This window comes from Atractosteus spatula, chromosome 2 (assembly GCF_055471065.1).
Source record: "Atractosteus spatula isolate fAtrSpa1 chromosome 2, fAtrSpa1.hap1, whole genome shotgun sequence".
Lineage (NCBI taxonomy): Eukaryota > Metazoa > Chordata > Actinopteri > Semionotiformes > Lepisosteidae > Atractosteus > Atractosteus spatula.
Genome location: NC_142707.1, coordinates 74,061,398 through 74,084,999, shown reverse-complemented (window position 1 = coordinate 74,084,999; position 23,602 = coordinate 74,061,398). Strand labels below are relative to the sequence as shown.

The following is a 23,602-nucleotide window of genomic DNA, read 5'->3' as shown; positions in this document are numbered from 1 at the left end:
AACTTCTTCAGGTGCACTGTTGAGTGTATCCTGACTGGCTGCATCACTGCCTGGTAGGGGAGCTGCTCCACTCAGGAACACAAAGTACTGCAGTGGGTGGTGAAATCCGCATAGCTCATCACCGGCAGCGTACTACTGGACATCGAGGATATCTACTCTGAGATGCCTCAAGGAAGCCAGTTGTATACTCAAGGACCCCAGTCACCCAAACCACATCTGTTTTCCGTACTACTGTCTGGAAAACAATACCGAAGCCTACAGACAAAGACCAGCAGATTTCAAAACAACTTTTTCCCTAGGGCAATAAGACTGCCGAACAGCCAACCACAGCAGCCACCAGGAATTACCCAAACGACCACTGATAAATAGTCAGTCCACTGCGTTTTTTTTCTCGCCTGTTTTTATTCCACCTGCGTTTTTTATTATTGTGTAATCTTGTAAATTGTTACTGTATAATTTATTGTATTCTTCTTTTAACCTTCTATCAAATTCTGTTCTATCTCTCCTTGATGAGCTTGGGGAAAATACATTTTACTGCGGAAAACCACCGCTGTATGCTGTATTGTTGTGCATAAATAAACCTTGATTGATTGATTGAAGAAATCTGATGGTTTGCACTCATTTCCAAAGTAGTTCATTTTTATTTAAGCTATAAACCAGGCTTCTACTATTTAAACGTTCAGAGATATTACAAAATGTGTGAGGGGATATAATACCAGGTGGAAAATGACTCTTTATCCAGAGGCAAGAAATGAAAGAGAATACCAGCATGCAAGATGTAACCATCTAAACCATGACACATGACAGATGACACTACCATTGTTGGCCTCATCTTGAAAAAATGATAAGACTTGTTACTGAAAGCAGATTGATTTGTGAACAGCCTAGTGTGTGGACAACAACCTCCTACTCAACGCTTCTAAAACCAGGGAAATCATCATTGACTTCCAACGCATCCCGAACACAAAAGTTCCAATCTTCATTAATGATCTTCCTATAGAGCCCACAAACTCCTTTAAATTTCTTGGTACATACCGTACATAAACAGTGATCTTAAATGGAGCACCAACACTGACCACATAGTCAGGAAAGCACAGCAGAGGATGTTTTTTCTTAGGCAACTCAAAAACCACAGAGTGAACAGGCAACTTCTTCAATTCAGCCATAATCCAAAGTGTTCTGACCACCTCCATTACAGTCTGGTATGGGACCTTGGATAGCTACTCAAAAGTAGTTTTGTACTTTTGGAAAGGACCTTAGGATTTAGTACTTTCCAAACTGGAAAGGATTGTGACCAAAGCTGCAAAAATTGTTGGCTGTGAACCCCCTTCCATTTCATCTCTCTACTCAAGCCACACTTTCAGTCGTGCCAAGAGAATCCTCTCAGACCCCTCTCACCCAGATCATAATCTCTTTCAGCTTTTCAAATCCTCCCTCTCAAGAAACAGTTTCCTTGCAGTGTGGTCCATGAAACCAGATAGGACATCTGTGTGCTGATCCAGCACATGGAGAAAGTTTAATCTGGCAAGCCCATCTTTAAATCAGAAAAGGAAAAAGAAACAAGTACTGAATACATCAAAACTGCATCAGAGTATTTTACATTACTTTATTATTCATTGCTGTTGTACTGTTTTCAAATTAACTTTACAGTTATTCTGGCAGTATTGTAAAACAAAAGGTAAAAAATATTTACAGTTTATATTGTTATAAATGGGGGGTTACAAGACTGGTGAATTTCAGGAATTGACAGAGCAGTTTAGTCAATAAGTAAAAGAATTATTCATAATCTCAGACCCCCCCCCCCAAAAGGAATTCTCCAAAATATATCTGAGCGGTTGATATAATTAAAGGCACATGAATTCTTTGTTCTTTGGCTTAACTTTGGTGAAAAGAGCAATAATACAAGCTCACCTGGTTAAACAAATATTTATGACAATGACAAGACACAAACCACACAACACACCACAACATACAACACACAATGTACTCTATGTACAGTATTAATAAACAAGGCATGTCAGAGGCCTAACATTCTGGTCACCCAGAATTCCCAGACTGCTACTAAGCATTAAACTCTTCTAAGCCTTCTAACTAAATACAAATCAAGCAGCAGTTACATTTTTCTCTCTGCACCCTGGATGACACGAAATCAATGGGAGCCTATATCCCTATCCATAGAAATGCCCCCTAAATAGAAAAGACGTCTCTAACTGAAGTATCTTTTACCCAGGAAACCCAAGTTACCTAAAAGCACAGAATAGCATGCTCTCTATAGCAAAGTTCAAATACTTCAAAGCAGTTCAAAGCTTCAAATAGTTCAAAGCAGAGGAAAGGAGAGAGGAGTCCAAAGGAGTTGGGACCTGAAGCTTGCGCCAGGCGACCTAAAATCCCTACATGGTCATCCAAACCAAACCAGACTAGAGCTAAGTACAGCTTCTTTATTCTCTTAATGTAATCTTATATTGTGTGTTTCTGTACTGCTTATTGACAGTCATTAACCCACCACATAGCTAAGTATACCAAGGAAAAGCTTCCAATTGTTTTTTTCTTAAAATTCTCCACCTTCACCTTGGTCAAGTCACAGGCAGCTATAGGGGAAGCTTAGTCTCGTGGTGAGACAGGTGTGTAGTGTGAAACTGTTAAACTCCCAGGTTAGTCATTCAGGACACCGAGAGCAGGGGAAGCTCTCTTTGGAGTAGCGGCCTTGGTCATTTCTGTGTCAGTTCCCCGCTGACAATAAGGACAGGAGTGACACTGGCCAAATGGAATCGACCAGGACAAAGTACTTGCCATCGCTACTCTAAATTCAGGGAACACCTTTCTTACAATAAGGTTACAGCAGGGATGAAAGTGGCAGTTTTCCCCACACTTGGCCACCATTTAGGTACAGTTAGATCATTTTAAATGAGGTGATAGGGGTTAAGAATGTTGATAGTTTCTGATTTGTTGGTTAAGGTTTAAAGGTTCATACATAATTTAAAAGTTAGAAAGAACTGTATACAGTAGGTTGAGGGGCAAGATAAGAGTAAATAATAAATATTTTTATATGGAAACATTGTATGAGTGCTACCTAATATCTATTTTGGAACTCTTAATTCCTTGAATTTTTATAAGGTTTTTATCATTATTTTATAACATGCTCAAACTATAGGGAAATTACTGCATGATTTATTTTATAATATCATAAATATCAGACAGCATGAGTAACGCATAAATTCTTCAACTCACTGATATAGTATTATAAATAACTAGCCCTTTCAACACCATATTTCAGTTAAAAAATGCCGTAATTTAGCCTATTTTTACTATTACTTGTTATGAAATGTACAGTACACAAAAAACATTTTATAGACTTGATATAATGTGTTCAAAATAAGATCAAAATAAGTCACTTTTTTTCACTCTGAAGGAGCAGTATTATCAAGCTGACATGCAGTATGCGCAGTATGTCATGTTATGTACTACTTCTATATTACAGCTCTCCTTCATTTTAATTGCTCAATATTATGCTGTTGAAGAACCACTAAAATACAAAATTAAATCACTGGTCGTGTTACACTTTACATGGTTGTTATTATTTGGAATGTTTCAGTTTTTGGATTGATGTTTCTATAAGAATTTATATTGTTGTGGTTAAAATAAAAAAAAAATATTTGTTTGTTCATGATATTTACAGAATATATCGTCCTTGATTTACTGTGATACAATCTGAAATGTGTTAGCTTTGTTGAAAAGATTCATTAAAAATTCATATGGAACAAGCAAAGTATTTGTGAGTGGCAGCAGTTAAATCTTGTTTTTTTATAATGTTCATGCATAATGGCATAATAGATGTTTGCTCACCAATGGGGAATACTGTAGTTCCATAAGGGAAAGATAAGGTGATGCTACAGTATGGATCACCAGTAATTACTGACAAAACACTAGTTTACACCGCTGGGATTGTTGGAGGACAATCAGTATATAAAACACCACATACAAATTGTCAGGTTATAGTGACACCAGGCATCTGAACAAGGTAAGCTTATGATGACTATATAATCCTAGCACCTTAAAATAATTTTTAAATTTCATATGGTCAATGTTGATTTTTTTTTTATCTGCAAATTGCACTACAAAACCTCAAGAGTAAAAAATACATTTTACATTGTTGTTGTAAGCTTTTTACACTGAACATGCTGTAGTAATTGAGAAAAATTCACTATAAGAGATTCCTTGCCAAATTTAAGGTCTTTAAGATCTGAAGTAAAAGAAATAATTTCTTATGTTTAATCCTGCAAATGTATGGATATATACGTCTTTTAATTAAGATAATTTTAAACAGTTTAGAAAGATTTTTAAGATTTATTTTTACTTTCACTTCTAAAGCTGTACTTGTTGTATTTATAATAGTTAATATAATAAGGAACAAGTAATAGGCTTATTCCATGCTGTAAAGAGATGAAAGAAAACACAATGTTCCGGCTGTGGAGCCTTCAATAAACCTATTACTTGTTCCTTTGCAGCCTACGCATGCTGATGCAGCTACCCACCTGAACTACATTAATATAATAATTATGTTTCAAGGTTAATTTTTCCATAGATGCTGCCACAACAATTTCTGCTAATCAAGAGTTTCTTTAGTCATGTCTATTGAGATTGGCACAGGAGTCCTGTAAGCAACAAGAAACAAATCACTGGCACCATAGTATTTTAGAAGAAAATACATTTATTCCATTACGTCAAAATGAAAAAGAACACATAGATTTTACAGCCAAGAAAGACTGCTTCAGTGTATGTGATTTCAAAATAACAGAATGAACATAATGTGGTAGAGTAACAGGTTACAAATCCAGCTGTTTCATTTTTAATTATTAGAGATACAGTCAGTTGTGACATTGACAAAATTCCATTTGAAATCTTACCTGAAGTACTAAAGTATGAAAAATAAAGAGTAACGACATACTTTAATGTTATATTGGTCTTTTTTTACAGGAAATTAACTTTTCTACAAGTCCTGGGATATACAGTATAGAATGAACTTCATGGTGAATGTCACTGGAATTACTGGAAATACACACTTTTGTTTTGAGTCAGTGAACAAGTCATGTCTGAAACATGTTTATTTGCCTACTATACGTACTCCACTGTATTTCATCTTTGTAGCTATTATTGTGTTCACTGTTTTTGGAAATGTGTTTGTCATCATCTCCATTGCTCACTTCAGACAGCTTCACACACCAACTAATTTTATTGTTCTCTCATTAGCAGTTGCTGACTTGTTATTAGGAGGATTTGTTATGCCTCCCAGTATGGTCCGATCACTTGAAACTTGCTGGTATTTTGGAGACTTGTTTTGTAAAATCCATTCCAGCACAGATGTCATGTTATCTACTACTTCTATATTCCATCTCTCCTTCATTTCAATTGATCGATATTATGCTGTGTGTGAACCACTAAAATACAAAACTAAAATCACTGTTTGTGTTGCAGTTTATATGGTTGTTATTAGTTGGAGTGTTTCAGCTGTTATTGGATTTGGAATGATCTTTGTAAAGTTAAATATAAAGGGGAAGGAAGATGTCTACTATGAGAATGTATATTGTGTAGGGGGCTGTACTCTGATACAGACTGAAATATCTAGCCTGTTTTGTTCCCTGCTGGCGTTTTACATCCCTGGGTTTATTATGTTAGGAATATATTTGAAAATTTTCCTTGTAGCAATGAGACAAGCCAGGGCAATTGAAGGCCTCGTATCCCAGAGTAAGAGCTCAGAAGACAGCAAAACAATGACTTCAAGCAAGACAGAAAGAAAAGCTGCAAAGGCTCTGGGAATAGTGATGGGGGTCTTTCTCTGCTGCTGGACACCATATTTCTTGAGTGTCAGCCTGGATCCTATTTTTAATTATTCCACTCCACCTGTCTTATTTGACAGTCTTGCTTGGCTAGGTTATTTAAATTCTACATTTAATCCTCTTGTCTATGCTTTCTTTTACAGCTGGTTCAGAAAAGCCCTTGGTATGATTGTGTTTGGTCAAATATTTCAAGACAATTCTTCAAGAACAAAACTAACTACAGATTGAATATTTGTTTTCATATTTTAACACTAAGAAAAATAATATAATTTTTATTTTTTTCTTCAAACATTTTGAAATTAATAAAGCACTACAAAGCTGTGATAATATTGTGTTTCTGAAAAAACTGAAAATTCAAAATAAAATTTAAGTTTACATTATGTTTATGTGTGAGTATGAATTTTGAACTTTGGACAAACTTCTGAACTGTTATACAAGTAAATGAAAACATGAACAATTTCAAATTCTAACAAATTTTTTTTTTTCACTTACAGTATACAGAAGTGATAAACAAATTACTCTAACTGGTGTAACAATGCGGGTTTGAAGGAGCCACAAAGAGCACAAAAACAAAAAATGCTGCTTTACAGCAGGGTGCAGGCCAAAAGAAGAAAAAGCCACTTTAGACAGAAGGGTCCAGACTGGACTAGACAGAAAAAAAAAGACAGAAAAGGCCTGAACCCCAGTGTAAAGCACTGTTTTTGGAACGACAGGACTGTGGACTGTCCGGGTCTGCCTACCTGGAGCGGGAGAAAAAACAAACTAACCCTGTGACAGGAGACTATTAGAGTGACAGTCCTAGAGGATATTATGGAGAAGGAGCATGAAGGCCATCTTCTTACTTTATTTTAATCTCATGTGCTGTCGTGAGTATACACCGGGACAGCCTCAGTCTGTAGGCCTCACTCTTTTCTACTCCAGTCTGGACTCCGCTGTTCAAAGTGGCTCTTTTTAGTTCAGTCTGGGTCCTGTTATTCAAAGTGGTTATTTTTCTATGCCAATGTGGACTGTTCAAAGCTCTTTTTTATTTATTCTTTCCACTGACAAAAGCAACATGTTACAAAGATCTCTAAAACATTCTTGTAGACATATATAGATGTCGCACATTAAAGTCTCATTTCTCAGATATGTACATTTTCACTAGAGATAAAAATAATATAATACTGTGGATGACAATCCAAGTGCAACGTTACAAATTCTGTTTTTGGATTAGCACTAATAGCTTTCTGTACACACCACTGAATTTCACAAGCATTTAATTATTGGGATTGCATGCTGTGCGTCTGATTCCAAGGCTCCTTCACAAATATTGGCTCCACTGATGTTGAATCGACAAACAGCGGTCTTGTCAAGTGTAAGAGCAAAGTTGTCGAGAATCTCCTCGGCAGACAGGTGGCATTGTCTACAAACAGGGCAAAAGAATGAGAATTTTAGACAAATTGACATTGCCAATTATGAGTTAATTAAAAAAATACTTTTGAAAACTGCAAAATGGTATTATTATATGTTGTACCGCAAACCTCTTGAAATATTTCCTGTTCTATGTGTGAAGAATGTGATATTCTTTAACACCACAACACAAATAAAATAAAACTCTTGAAGTAACAAAAACATAAAACTATTTACATCTTAGGGGAATCGCTTTATTTTCTGCATTGTTACACTCCAACTAAGCTGCAGTTGCTGATAGGCAGATATCCAACTGCAGGACTTTCTGCATGAAGTGGGAAAATGGCAGATGGGGTTCAAGCTGTGTGAAATGTGTTTAACTTCCTACAGCAGAGAAATAGGGGAAAGAGACGTCACTAGAGTGGTGCTGTGGTTATTGACAACTAACTTGTTTACCATAGCTATACTTGTATAGTTTTTTTAACTTTTTACCATAACTATACCTGTAGAAATTGATCCGTGATCTACCACTTGCTACTGCTCTCAAATCTACTTCCTCTTTCAAATGAGACAGAGCAGGCTGAAAAAAGAAGCTGTTAATTCAAATGAAACTTTTTTTCCATTAATTTCTGCATTGCATATGGGTTTAAATACTGTATTTACAGTAATAGTACAATTAAACAATTATGCAATTAAACATGTAACTCAGTACTTTTGCACTAACCTTCGTAACATTTGGATCATAGAATTCAAGAGCAAAGCAGCCATATTACCCTACAACTCACAACTGGCAACCCACTGAGGCTAAGTGTGATAGTCATGGTTCCGCGCGGGGTCGTGCTCCCCGCCACCTGTTCCGTCCCCCACACCTGGGGCGCGAACCCGGGTCTCTGGCGTAATGCAACAGGGCACCAACCGCGTGAGCTAAAGGAGACGTCACTAGAGTGGTGCTGTGGTTATTGACAACTAACTTGTTTACCATAGCTATACTTGTATAGTTTTTTTAACTTTTTACCATAACTATACCTGTAGAAATTGATCCGTGATCTACCACTTGCTACTGCTCTCAAATCTACTTCCTCTTTCAAATGAGACAGAGCAGGCTGAAAAAAGAAGCTGTTAATTCAAATGAAACTTTTTTTCCATTAATTTCTGCATTGCATATGGGTTTAAATACTGTATTTACAGTAATAGTACAATTAAACAATTATGCAATTAAACATGTAACTCAGTACTTTTGCACTAACCTTCGTAACATTTGGATCATAGAATTCAAGAGCAAAGCAGCCATATTACCCTACAACTCACAACTGGCAACCCACTGAGGCTAAGTGTGATAGTCATGGTTCCGCGCGGGGTCGTGCCCCCCGCCACCTGTTCCGTCCCCCACACCTGGGGCGCGAACCCGGGTCTCTGGCGTAATGCAACAGGGCACCAACTGCGTGAGCTAAAGGAGACCTCCCTCAGCCCAGGCAGCTGAGGTCCCTGCTACGCGCAGTGAGGGCGCTGACATCACCACACTGGCTCCGCTACATAAGCAGGTGTGAGACCTCTTGGGAAAAACTAAGGCTGCTGCTGGAAGAGGTGTTAGTGGGGTCAGCAGGGGGCGCTCACCTTGTGGTCTATGTGGGCCCTAATGCCCTAGTATAGCGATGTTGCCTAGGACCCCCAAAAAGCCAGTCCTATTCCCTGCTATATCACCAGATATAGTCTTTCCTTGCTACAGATCAACGATCACAATGTTTATGTGCTGCTAATATGGCCAACTGCTCTTAACTATCTGAGATGCACTTGAATCAGTTAGCTTACAATACTGTTGTTTTGTTTTATGTTCAGTTCAAAATCCAACTCAGAAAAGATTGTTGCTTTCTTTTTTTTTCTTTACTGAAGTACAAATAGTTAAGTAGATTTCCCCATAATGTATAAGTAAATTACTTAAAAAAAGAAATATTTCAGCAGCTTACATCAATAAAAAGAAAAAAAGTGTCCAGCACATGTGTTCCAGATGACACTTCAGGTCAGTGGAATCACACAATTGCAGGGATGTTTCTGAGCCATTTTTATACTCCTTTTTGTCCGGGAGAAACAAGACACTGCTGCCACCTGTGTAAGCATGTACAGGCAATTGGAGGAGGTAATATTCACTGGGGACTGGGAAAGGGTGAAGACAGTAAGGAGGTGTGTGCCACACAGACATATTTGTTTTATTTCTCTGCCATTTTAACACAACAACAGCTGGTTCCTGGGTATCGATGAATGTATGCATTGTAGCTTCACACTTCACCCTACAGTTATGGTCTTACAATAAGTTGAGCAATTGCTGTATACAGTAGTTAAATAACCAATTAAAATGTTACCTAACCACATGAGAAAGGGTGAAGAATATAGGTATGCTAAGTGTGCAAGATCAGTGATATTTCTAGATAAAAAACCTTCTTGATAAGTTGTGAGAATGTCAAAGCAATAGCGCTCTTGGTAGATGTGGTGTTGCTGGATACGTGAATCAAATAAAAAAAAAATTCACAGAGCGAATGTTTCCAGGAGTACGTGTTCTTCCCTTAAAGCTCTGTACCACATGAGTTAAGTGATAAATAAGTTTTTCATATAATATGTACATGTCTGAATGGTACAGGCCATTCAGAATGCATGCCGGATAATGCAGTACATTGCACAGCGCACACCTCGAGACACCGCATTGCGCTGCACATTTAAAAAAATATTCAGTGTCTGACAGCACTACTTTGTAAAACCACCAGGTGGAGCAGTGAATCCTTACATTAAAATGCATAGAAGCACTGGGGCTGTTGCCAGAAAACGTCTGGTTTCGAATCCCGGTCAATGCTGAGGAACAGTCTTTTTCCAGTTATGGAGTTTAAGTTGTATACTGTTTAGACTTCTACTAATTGTAAACTGTGTAATACAGTGTGTTGAATTAAATTAATTAAAAAAAGAAAGTATGGCTGTTTTTTGTCTTTTAAAAACAAAAGTGCTCAGTTGGATATATATTTTGTCGTAATGCAAATTTCAGCAATCAGAAAACAATTTAACTTTAAAGATCCCACTACTGATAAATATATTTATGTGAAATATATATTTCATAATCGAACTTTAGTCTCTCGGTTTACTGGGGACTTATCAGATGTTAAATTGGGGAAGAGAAACAATAACTTCAGCCTCAACTCCCACCCCCCGGACAGACAAAGGTAATAAAGGTGATAAAAATTCAGTCAAAAGGGTGCAGTTTGTTAATACAAACTCATCTGTTAACAAGGTGACTTTCTGCTCAATGAAACGAAAGCTGCAGTACAGTCAGGAAGACAGATTTTAAATTCTTCAAGCAAAATTAGCAGTTTAAGTTTGTCAAAATCAGCTACTTTGCAGGCAGTACATGACTTCTCAAAGTTACTACTATTTCAGCTACTCAAAGTTACTAAGTCAGCTACTACTACCATATATTGTATGTCCATTAGATGTATATTACTTATGAGACCGTATAACGTAAGCCACTACAGTACAGTATGTGTGAAATTTACTTTTCACAATCAAAATTTAAAGTTAAATTCTTTCCTGATTACTTATTGCTGGAATTTGACACTTTTACATTAGGTAAATTAGGTTTATATTACATTATACTTCTGTTTTTATTTTCAGCTACCAACATTTCATATTAATATTTCATATTAAGTGGATTTAAACATGCACACTAGAGAAAAAGAATGAATAAAGCAATCGTTTTACTAATGTCTAACGCACCACAAGTGCCACCTATCGATTATCTTCGGCCAGTGAATTAGATAATGCAGTGGTTCGTGTACCACGAGTGGTACATGGAGTGCCGCCAGGTAGTATGCCACATGACATGAACCCTGCACTGAAAAATCTGGATGGGTTTTCATATTTTCTATTTTAATACGTGTCGAATACGCAGCCTACGTACTACGATACAGCGCGGGCTAATACTTGAGTGAACACAAAAGCTACTATGTATTTCTATACCATTATATAGGAATGTGTGCTATGAACGTAAGTGACCAATTGTATTTAAAAAAAGGTATCTCCAGCAAATAGGGAGGTAGGAGAATGTGCGTAATTTTGGAACAATGCCAATGTTGTAATCACAAGAATGCATAGAAATGCGTGCTACAAACACTGGCAATCTTGTGAGCATAGGAAAGCATGATAGATAACAGAAAAATAACAAATCTTCCTTATGAGCCAGTGACAGCCTCCTCTTCTCCCTTCTTCCACTGCCTACCTCAAAACCTTCAACATCATAATATCATATTTCACTTTAGTCTGTGTTTTTGGGTTCATTTATTGGAAGTGAATGAAAAAATAAGGCCAATTTTGGTTACTATACCCATATTTTTACCAGAAAATCTTAAATTGATCAATTACAATTTACATACAGTACAATGAGAGTTTTCAGGAACTTCACCTTCCCAATGGCAAAGGTTTACTGTATTTATATTTTGGAATGCAGTACAAACAGCATATACTGTAGCATATAATTATACAAAAGTTAGTAAAAGTCTGCAATACATGTGCAATACAGTGAAGTACTATTAGTGTTTTATTTTTTACCTTAATTAGTATCATTACTTCATACGTTCAGTCTTTAGATAGGAACAGTATATGGGCCCTACAGTGCTACACAGATATCACTAACACTTATCCCATGTGGATAACTTCATGTGCGATAAGACAAATATTCTTATTAAAGAAATATGCGCTATAAGCTGCCAAAATGGAAATAATCTATATAAGGAACAGCTGGTGAGCACCATATATGAATAGGTTTTTGAGGAAATTTTAACTGATGCAGCTATCAGTTGTTTGTTAAATACAGTACATATTTGGATTTCCAGCTGCTATTTGTCATTCATGATTAAAAACACAATTATCATCTCTCTTTGTATTCACTGGAAAACAAAATAAAAAGTGGGTAGTGGAACAACATCTAATCTTCACATTGACGCCTGATCTGTATTTTTCTAAATAAACTAAGTTTTGTTGTTTGAAATTACAACCCATTTTTATTCAGGTTTTCTTTCATGATGTAATATACAGCATGTAAAGCTCTTGGATTGCAAAAGAGTAGATTTGTTTAGTGGGGGATACAGCATGTAGAAACAGGATTACTGAACTGTAGGTAATATTCTTTTCATGAGATATCTGAACCATATGTCAATGGCCTTTTTTCCCATCTCATTTTATCATTAGTAATTTACATCAATCAATTTGCTACTCAGCTTGTAAAGACTTTAGTTTAAATAGAGTAAATTGACGTGTTAAGGAACAATATACCTGCAGAGGCAGGATAATTTAATTTCTATATTGATGCAGTTCTTTTTCCTGGAAACATGAAAGCAAAGAAAGAACAGTCTCTAGAGACACGAATTTGTTTTTTATTTGCTTTAACATCTTTCAGAAACATTCACTATTTTACATCGCCGTTTCTCCCATTTTAGAATTTAGTGAGTCATACTATAAATAGATATTAGAGCATGTTTTATTTTTAATGAACTTGCTTTGACCATAGAGAGCTAAGTGGTTGGCCACTGGAAGCTGTGATATTTCTCCAAGGTAGAAATTAGTTTTGTGATTGCTCAGAAAGTACACAGAATGAAGGGTCCACTGGGCACAGTTGAAGCAAGGAAAGAGGATTTGTCTAATGTACTGTATATAAATATCCCTATAATGTACATTGGACAGATTTGAAAAAGCAATCCTAATGGTGAGTATAGAAGAAAGATATTGTTTGCTGTCAAAACAAATAGCGTTAATGTTACAGGAGCTATCTCTGTTAATTGCTGAGCATTAATTTTTAACTACATGCAATTATTTTATTTATATTTTTAAAAGCATTTTGATTTACAGAGAAAACTTTGCTTCATCATTAAATTATAACATTTACTTCTTGCAGCATTCTGTTTGAAAATTTTTGTCAATCTTATAACCAATATTACATTATGACACAGTACGTTTTACTCTGTTATAAAGAAAAAGGAGCCAAATGTTGTAGAACATATTGGAAGACTTTTCTATAAATGTTGCTAACTTGCACAAAATGTGTGAATCTTTCATAAGGGCCACGTATAGAATTTTTTAAATGGTAAGTACTATGAAGACCTCACTGTTTTCAAAGAGCTTGAAATAATATATTCTTAATACAGGAGAGTTATTTTAACTCATTACCATGATACTATGAGGACTATATCTTGCATTTTGTGGTTCTAGGATAGGCTCTGAGTTGCAGTGTCCCTCACCAGTGCAAGTGGTGTTTTTATAATGAATGTATAGACTGTGAACATAATGTGATATAAGAGCAAGCCTATTTATCATCAAGTGTCTGTAGATTTGCATTCCATGCAAAATGGCTTTATAGAAAATAACAGTTTACTGCAAAATGTTCAAGAAAGAAGGCACATTAGCTTTAATGAATGTGTAGTATTCTCAATTAGAATAAATCGCTTTGTTTAACATGGCATGGCATGATATTTAAAGAAAAAAATGTAGAAATGATTCCATGCTTCCAAAGTATAAAAAATAAATTAATAATAAAATAAATACCATGTATCTACTTCACAACTGTGAAAAAAAATGAAATAGTAGTGCCCTTCTTGGAAAATCACAATTATTTGTGATTAATGGCACAAGAAAGGCAAAAACTAATAAGAAAAGCAAAAAAAAAAAGCTTTTATGCTAAAATTGTTTCAGTATTCTTGGGGAAATTTGTGAACAAAGTTTAAACATATTTTTAGAATTGTATACCTCTTAAAGACATTTTATATGTATAATGTTTTCCTTTAGTGTTTCACATTATAATTTCAAGTTAGGCTTTGGTAAAGAAACAAACCACAGAGACTACTTTGTGATATTTTGAGAATGTGTCTCAGTTGTGGGGAAGGAAATAGATATAAGGATATTTCCCACAACTTGAGACCAATGGAAATTTATAATTTATTTGTCATTTCCTCTGTGCTTACATTTGGCTTATATCCATTTGGCTGAGAGACTTAAAAAAATCAATTCTTGAGAAGAAAATACTTTAGTTCACCATGGACAGTGTACAGGCTGATAATGTCACAGGCAGCAGAGGTTGAATTTGTGAAAAGTGCTTAATAATTACATTCAAATTGAGTTTTTGTCACATTGCTAAAGCTGGATGTCGTCTGCTGGTGACTCTCCAAATTTCTTCAAAGTCAGGTCTAACAGCTTGCAAAGGTATGTATACTAAGTTGTTAACTGTTGCTTTGAAAGTTTTTATGTACAGTAAATCTACCAAGCAGAAAAAAGGGAGTTGAGTTCTTTTCATTGAAAAAGATTTTTGTTAAAATGACAATGTTTAAATTATTTTGACTAAGTGAAAACTAAATATACTGTGTACTTTCTATCTAGAATCTATCATGCTTGGAAGAATGAGCCTCCCAGCTGGAATGAGCTACAATATCAGTGAGCTCTCAAACACGCCCTTGTGTTATGAGTCATTAAGTGGATCCTGTGCAAGACTTAAAAGACCGTTCAGTATTCGATTTACTATGTACATGTTCATGGTGGTCACCATATTGATCACAGTTTGTGGGAATCTCCTTGTCATCACGTCTATAGCCCATTTTAAACAACTGCACACCTCTACAAATTATCTCATTCTCTCTTTGGCAGTATGTGACTTCCTACTAGGGTTATTTGTAATGCCCTGCAGCACAATAAGATCTGTTGATGGCTGTTGGTATCTGGGAGACTTCCTTTGCAAAATACACACCAGCACTGACATAATGCTCAGCACATCATCCATTTTCCACCTGTCCTTCATCTCCATTGATCGCTATTTTGCAGTTTGTAAGCCGCTGAAGTACGAAACGTCAATTACACCATTTACCATCCTTACAATGATCATTTGTAGTTGGATTCTACCTGGTATTTTTGCTTACGGGATGATTTTTTTAGACCTTAATATAATAGGCGCTGGGGATTTTCCTCATAGAAATTGTATTGGAGGCTGCACTTTGTTTTTCAATAAACTTTCCGGAACATTTGCCTCTATGATCTCATTTTTTATTCCTGGCTTTGTCATGTTGGGAATTTACCTGAAGATTTACCTGGTAGCCAGAAGTCAAGCAAGATCTATAAAAGATATGACACAGCATTTTCAAATTGCAGAAGAACATAAGTCTGGAGTACAGCGTCAACGAGAAAAAAAAGCTGCAAAAACATTAGGGATAGTAATGGGAGTCTTCCTTATCTGCTGGACGCCATTTTTTGTCTGTAACACCATGGATCCCTTCATTGACTACTCAGTCCCACCACTGCTGGTGGATGCTCTTGTTTGGTTTGGTTACTTAAATTCTGCTTTTAATCCAATAGTTTATGCATTTTTCTACAGCTGGTTCAGAAGAGCACTGAGGATTATAGTGTTTGGTAAAGTCTTTCACCCGCAATCTTGTCGGACAAAGTTATTTTCAGAATAAATGCTTTTATAAAAATGTCCCATGATGAATTAATAAAATTGCAGTTGAAAAAATGTGTTATTCTTATGCTTTAAACTACAAAACTACAGGGCATGCATTTTGTTTGTCACACAAGTCAAATTAGCCTGCCTTGATAGTGTAGGGTGGATTAGTGGCAAGGGCTCTGGACTGGCGTGTTGTGGTTTCCGGCTCAGGTGGGATGCTGCTGTTGTACCCCTGAGTACTTCACTAGAATTATTCCGCTGCATTTCCTGCTGTATAATTGGGTCTCCGGCTCATTATTGGAAGTGAGAATTCGCTCTCAGTTGACTTTCATAATGAAATGAAGGAATAAAATTACACAAAAGTGAATATACATGTGTATTCATACATATATTGAATATATATTTTGTAAGAATATTAAAAACAATATGTTTGAATCTTTTATATCAGATATCACTTTTGTGTATTTCAAAATATACATCTATTATGTAATAAACATGTACATTATTTTTTCTAATATAATACTGTATATGCTGATTTGTGTTATGGCTAGTGCTTTTTATAGATATCTAATACATTAAATTTATTATGTTTAAATGAAGGAATACTACTCCTGAGGTTCATGTACTGCATAGGGAGCATCATATGGAGTCACCGTATGGTTCAATGTAAATGTGTCATTTAAACTGAAATGCAGCACTTGGTGAACTTGCGGTCATAGGGAAGGTCGACAGACCCCCACCTATTGTGAGAGGACAGAAAACAAATGGCAAACTGAATGTATATATTTTATAATGATAAATGCTTAGAATATTTGCTATGTAATTATTTACATGTATTGAAATAATGTGTATGATGAATTCTGTTGTTTCCCTTTCGTATGGTATATGAAACAAGGAGAGAATCCTCTCTGGTGGAAGGTGCTGGAAATTATTCTTCAGTTGAACTCAATCTCTGCTTTCCTATTGTAGGAAAAGTCATATCTTATGAAATGTAATGATAAAACAACAATGGCCGACACATATTATGATTTTAATAAAAACAAAATCTATAAAGATGTTACTGTTTTACGAAAATGTATATTTACATTTCTTCCATAAGAAATAAACTACAATATGAAGTGTTTGGCCAGGGACCAGATAATTTTAACTTACATTCAGTACATTACGTGCAAGGAAACACTGTTCCCTGTTTACTTTATCATACAAGGGCTAAAGACTTCTAGATATTTCTTAACAAAGTAGTTCCTGGATACTTGTGGGTAGGACGTTTTTTTATTACTTTGTATCCAGTCATGTGGATTTAGTGCATTGTATTTTTATTTACATAAGGTGGGGGGCAATGTTGTGGTGGAGAGGAAAAGAAGGCAAGTTTAAAATTAAACATGTTAAAAATGGTTAAAAGGGCAGTGACAAATTAAAACGTGTGCTGTTCTTTTACAAACAACTGGCAAACAGTAAAGGGAAATGAAGAGCATATTAATATGTGAACCACTGTAACCACTGAACACCTTCAGTTAAATGCGTGAGTTTTGTCAATGCTCCTACACCTACGCTGTTCTGGAAGCTCTACTCAGTTGCTTTCTCCGGGTTTTCCTTTATTTCCCTGTGAATATTCAAAAATATTCATATATTTAATATATTCAACAATATTCAATGTTAGAAACAAATATGCAATGTGACTTAAAATGTCATTGACAGGTAGCATGAGAAAAAAAAGCATTAAAATTAAATTATTAACAAACCTCTTATCCTGTTGAATATGCTGTAAACCTATAGATGTTTGAAGCATATCCTGGGTGTAGGATATGTTCAAGAGCACATACAGTAACTGCTCCCAACATTTTATTGCATGACAGGGAAAAGGACAACTCCTAGTACAGTTTCCTCCTACAGTCCAAAAGACATGCTGGTAGATGAATTGGCTTCTGGGAAACTGTGCCCTGCAGGGAGTGTGTGCATGTGTTTGTGTCTGTCTGCCCCGCAATGGACTGGCATTTCATCCAGGGTGTAGCCTGCCTTGCGTGCTGTTGCTTGCAGGGATAGACTCCGGCTCCCTTGTGAATCTGTATTGCTCAAATCCGTGAGAAAATGGGTGGATATTTTCAGGGAGAGAGAGGTCAATTTATAATGTTTTATTTTTTCTTATTTCTCATTATGCAAGATGAGAAACTGCACTGCTTTTTTCATCTTGTGTTGTGTGATAGTTAATCTTGATAGGCTGTGGTTTAAATGTATTAATTGTAAAACATCTGCAATTAGAGGAAGCTTAATCACAGCCCATAGTTTGTCAGATGACATACAGTAATATTATAATATCGGTTTTTGGAGTGACTTGACTATTCTCTTGAAAGTCTGTACTTAAAATCAATTTATTCAAATTGTTGATTCTCAGATGAAGACTTCAAAAACATGCAATTAAAATGAATAAAATATTTTTCCTGAACTGTTGAAAATTGTAATTCACATTGGTTTCTATACTTGCAAATTATAAGTGCTTTTTCAGCTCTACCATTACGTAAATATTTTACATTTGTTTGTCATTAATTTAAATACATTGCCCATTTATCCATTGCTAGTATTCACAGAGTAGGGCTGTCTGTTCTGCAGGGGCCACCAGAGGGTATCCCCTACTTTGACATTTAAGGGTTTTTTCCTCTCCGCTGTGCAGTAATCCATATACTGTACATATACACCTAGTCTCCATTGTCTTATTTCCTGTCCATCTTTCTCGATTCTGTCTCTTTCTTGAGGTGCATTTACCTGTGTCGAGAGTCTGTCTTAAGTGAGGTGAAGCTGACCTCCCCAGCCTCAGGTTGGCACTGCCACCTTGACACCCTTCTCACAGAGGGGACCTGGCCATACAGTTCTCAAGAGCTCTAATTTTGCCCACATATTCTCCTCCTCTCTGTCTAGTGAGGGCCTAGCTATCAGTCATGAGGCAGTGCCTCTCAAGCAGCTCTCAGGAAGTCAGGGACATTAATGTTCTCAGGCCCCAGAGGCTGCCAAGCCTGGACTTTGGACTGTGACGCCCTTGCTCTTGGATCCGTAATACCTCCTATCCCACCATGTGGCATAAAACTTGGTGGGTGTTGTGTACATAGTTACAAATGTTAATGTACTGTGGATAAAAGCATTACCCAATGTCGTCTATTCTTTACAGAAAATACATCTCTCTGACATATGGAAAATAAGGCACCATTCTGAAATAGTTCACTCCTGAAGAAGGCTCCAGAGGTGTGTCTCTTTTCTTTTCAGCATTGAATAAACATTTACCTGTTCCTTTGCAACCATTCTGAATTGTTTTGTAATTGCAATAGGAAGAGGATCAATGTCGTGAAAAAGCTTTTATTGATTTAAAATAAAAAAACGAGGAAAACACACTTTCCTCAATACAAAGCAACCCCAATCTCCCAGTTAAAGATCTGACTTTGCTGACCCCTCCAGGTATCTACCAAAGAAACCCTAATTCTCCGAGTCTGCCCTGCTCCATTACTGAGTGCAGAGAGCTCCATATGGTAATGTCAAGACAGGACTAGATACAACAACACCAAACAAGAGAATCATAGCCTCTGTGAAGATAATTTAAATGCGTAATTTAATTGTTAGGGCTTTAGAAAGCAAAATGTGTGTTGTCACTTACGCAACACATTTTTATTTGTGGCCTTCAAATTCCATTGCACAATGAAATTCTGTATTCCACATAATAACAGTGAAAAGGTTTGGTATAAACATTCTAACAAAAAATCATTAATACAGGAGGCCAATCTCTATGTTTTTCCCTTGAAATCCAGTGAATTATGGGTAGAAAGCAGTTATGTGTAGAAAGTCCTGCCACACAAGGCATGCATACACATCATAGGCATGCATTTCAAAATAAACACCTAAGTTAATAAACACAAGAGGCAGGATGTTCATATTGAGGTGGAACTCCTGGAATGAGCAAAATCATCAATGAAAACCATAAAATATGTAATAAAATGTGAAAAACGTTATTTGAAAAAGGAAAAATGGAAATTACTATTTTGTGAAACTTTCTCCTAAACTCTTATACAGTAATTAAATATGTCTTCAGGTCTTCAATTGGACACTGAGATACAGAAGTACAGGGATAAAAACAATAAAATGTATAATATAGTATATCATGAAAGTATAGAGATTCTGCAAAACTGTCTGGGAACAGCTGCTGAGGGACTGGACTTGAGGTCAGTGCGCTGACCTGGGATTGACATTGGCGTGTAAATAGTTGTAGTGTGTTACTGAGTAACCCTTGTAAATAGTTGCTGGTGTTTATTGCTTTCCCTTTACGTCTCTGTTATTCACCGTAGGCTATCGTATCCCTTCCTAATTGTTACCCTGAGTGTGAAAACCCCGTTGATTTGGAGTTCTAAATCTCTGTTATGTCTTAGATGGGCAGAGGTTCAATATACGTGATGCCTGCGCATCAAAGGCGCAGGCATTACATTGGTGGCAGTTGCGGGACAGAATGGAGCGTGAAAGGCATCACAAAGTGGACTCCGAGAAAGCGCCAGGTGTCCTCAAAATGGGACCACTTACTGAGACGCCTCCGTGGAGAAGGCAGAACTTGAGCATCTCTCTGGCACGACTGGTGGTCTCAAGCAGTGGCCTTTCCAAAGGTCCCCGTTCCCCTGGGATAAGAGATCACCGACCTGTGGCTGCACAACCACCGTCACTGGGCAAATTGGGCGGGGGACGCGAGGAGCAGACTTGCCGAAGCGGACGGAAGGGAGGGCACCTTGCCCCTGTGTCACCAAAAGGGGCCTCCGGAGAGGCGCCCAGTGAGGTGGGAGCTGCAGCCAAGCGACTGTCTGAACCCAAGCTTACAATCGGGGACCTATTGCAGCGCAGCTGCGCTGGTCTCACCCGGAGCCAGCAGTGGCCATTACAAACACTTATCTCCGAGAACAAGGATCTGTTCACGGCAAGAGACGGGGACTTCTCATGGATGACCCTCATTCAGCATGCCATCGATACCAGCTCAACCCATTCGCATTCCGCCCCGGCACAGGGCCCATGCAAAGCAAACTGCAGCCGAGGAGAAAATCAGAGAGATGGCAGCAGCAGGGGCCATCCAGCAGCCCATGGTCAGCTCCAGCTGTCCTGGTCCATAAGAAGGACGGAACGTGGAGATTTTGTGTGAACTATAAAAAAACTGAACAAGGTCACCCTGAAGGACTCGGACCCATTGCCCAGGATCAACGATGCAATGGACTTTATAGCCAGGTCAACCTGGTTCAGCTCGCTGGGCCTCCACTGTGGGTACTGGCAGGTGCTGCTTGCTACTGATACTCACTCGCTGTTATGTCTTAGATGGGCAGAGGTTCAAGAAACGTGGTCAAGCACATCAAAGGTGTGTGCTTCATTCTGTGCTAATCCTCTGGTCATTACATTACATTACATTATGTTCTTGCTAAATTAACGTGAACTGAAGGATAGGGATACATTTTTTTTTACTTTCATTTTATCGCCAATTTTCCCAAAATGGCATACTTGGTGCTTTGCATTCATTCAACTCGCAATATGTTGGCTATATTTTGCTAAATATTCAAAATTTTTATCCTTCATTCTAAATACTTTAACCCAGACATATTGCTCCTTTGATTGTATGGGATATTATGACAAATTATAATACCTTCTCAATTTCATTAATGCTTGTGTCTTACAGGGCTATATGCAGTTTTACACACAATATCAAGTTAGCTAATGATATTGTTGACAATGGAAAGCAAGTCTCTCCAAGGTGAAAATTACCTTTACACTGTTCTCAAAAACAGTCATAATTCTCCATTGAGTATACCTTGGGCACCATTAGCAGACCGTGAAGATTTATAAAGATCTGGATGCAGGAAATTCAACAGCTGCATCAAAAGATAATACTGAGGGTAAGTGTTGAAAATAATTATTTTGTAGCTAACAGAATTAGTGGTTCTACATGAACAGATTCCAAACATATATCATAGCTTATGATAAGAAAAAGTAAGTTACAATATAAAGGCATGCAAATAATGGAAATATGAACATACATATTTCAAATTATTCCAAATTACAACTTTATTTTTGAAGATTTTTTTTTAGTTAGCATGATCATAGGAGAGTTACTTGTCAAATTTTGAAAAACACAATTCTTTAATTGCAAAGTTCTGGAAAGCAACTGTCAAATATCCAAAACATTTAGGAAACGGTTTTGTTTTAGAGAAACAATACTTACTGTAGGCATCTTGTAAATGATCACCTCTTAAAATTGTTTCTTACTTCTGCCAATTTCACATAAAAGTTAAAAAGGAAACAGCCTGAAAATTGTATTTTTATTTTTTATTGGGGACAGACTCTTTCTAGACTATCTCCTAATTTCTAATTCAGATTCTGAATTCTAATTCTGATTTTCTAATTCAGAAAAAATAAACTGTATTTTAATAAATTAAGAATTACAGTATTTCATCAAAATATGCTTTGACAATTTTTCTTTTCAATTCCTAACCAATTACTTCCCTTAATTAGTTGCAAGAAAACATGGAAAACTTCACTAAAAACTTAATTAATTTTGCAGGAATTCCAAATGTACCATGCCTTTTTTCAGGGATCATCACAGTAGAAGAGATGGGTTCCTCAATCAGACAGAACTTCAATGTTACTGAGAATTCAGATATACAACTCTGTTATGAAACCATCGCTGGCTCCTGTACAAGAGTAATCAAACCAGTTATATTGCGAATTATATTGTATTTTATTATGATAATAATAATACTGACAACATTGTGTGGAAACTGTGTGGTCATAATTTCAATTGCATACTTCAAACAACTTCATACCAACACAAATTATCTGATTCTCTCATTGGCAGTTTGTGATTTTTTGTTGGGAGTGCTCATCATGCCTTATACAATGTTTTTTTATATTGAAGGTTGCTGGTATCTGGGAAGTTTGTTTTGTCAAATACACACGGCCACTGACATGATGCTCTGCACAGCTTCCATATTCCACTTGTGTTCCATCTCCATTGACCGTTACTTTGCTGTGTGTAACCCTCTGAGTTACAAAACCAAAATCACATCTGAAGTCATATTTATGATGATCATAATCAGCTGGATAGTTTCTGGAATATTTGGTTTTACGGTGGGTTTATTGAAGCTGAATATAAAAGGCACTGAGGAATATTATTACAAATATATTGACTGTGTAGGAGGATGCATTGTGTTTTTCAGTAAATTCTTTGGACCTCTGTCCTCTTTGTTCTCATATTTCATTCCTGCATTTATCATGCTGGGAATTTATTTTAAAATATATTTAGTAGCCAGACATCAGGCCAGGTCTATCAAAGATATAACACAGCAAATTCAAGATGCTAGAGAGAACAAGAGTGAAATTTCAAGTCAGCAGGAGAGAAAAGCAGCAAAAACCTTAGGCATAGTAGTGGGGGTGTTTGTTTTCCTCTGGACTCCTTTTTTTGTTTGTATTTCCACTTATCCTATTCTTGAGTATACCGTGCCACCTATACTGATGGACACAACATTCTGGTTTGGCTATTTAAACTCTGCTTGTAACCCCATTATTTATGCCTTTTTTTACTCCTGGTTCAGAAAAGCAACAAAAATTATCATCTCTGGAAAAATATTTGAAAGAGATTCTTGTTGGGCAAAGTTAATTACAGAATAAATTAAGTCAAGGCAACATGTTTGGGTTTTTAAACCATATTAAAGAAAGCTAAATGTATTTGGTCAATGAGTTAAATAGAAAACAATAATGTCATATTGTCTACATCTGAGTTGATGCAGCTTTTCCTCTTCCTTCTCTCTTAAGCTATTTTGTTTTTGTCTTGTCTCCCTCTGCTCTCCCTCTCCCAATGTTCCAACAATGTACATTTCTTTATATTACACAAACTAGCTATTTTATTTTTGTTTCATTCATT

General features: G+C 36.6%; 3 protein-coding genes across 3 annotated transcripts; all 3 read left to right on the top strand.

The window, feature by feature from the left end:
* Nucleotides 1-5,015: 5,015 nt before the first annotated feature.
* On the top strand, nt 5,016-6,062 carry LOC148840277 (trace amine-associated receptor 1-like). The gene has a single exon (XM_088904782.1). It carries the CDS (start codon nt 5,016-5,018, stop codon nt 6,060-6,062), a length of 1,047 nt encoding a protein of 348 aa, XP_088760908.1.
* An 8,570-nt stretch (nt 6,063-14,632) lies between these two features.
* LOC148840276 (trace amine-associated receptor 1-like) lies at nt 14,633-15,694 on the top strand. Its single transcript, XM_088904768.1, has one exon. The coding sequence runs from the start codon at nt 14,633-14,635 to the stop codon at nt 15,692-15,694; it is 1,062 nt and encodes a 353-aa protein (XP_088760894.1).
* A 5,208-nt stretch (nt 15,695-20,902) lies between these two features.
* On the top strand, nt 20,903-23,349 carry LOC148840275 (trace amine-associated receptor 1-like). Its single transcript, XM_088937075.1, has 3 exons — nt 20,903-21,046; nt 21,509-21,578; nt 22,598-23,349. Exons 1-3 carry the CDS (start codon nt 20,903-20,905, stop codon nt 23,347-23,349), a joined length of 966 nt encoding a protein of 321 aa, XP_088793201.1.
* The last annotated feature ends 253 nt before the right edge of the window (nt 23,350-23,602 follow it).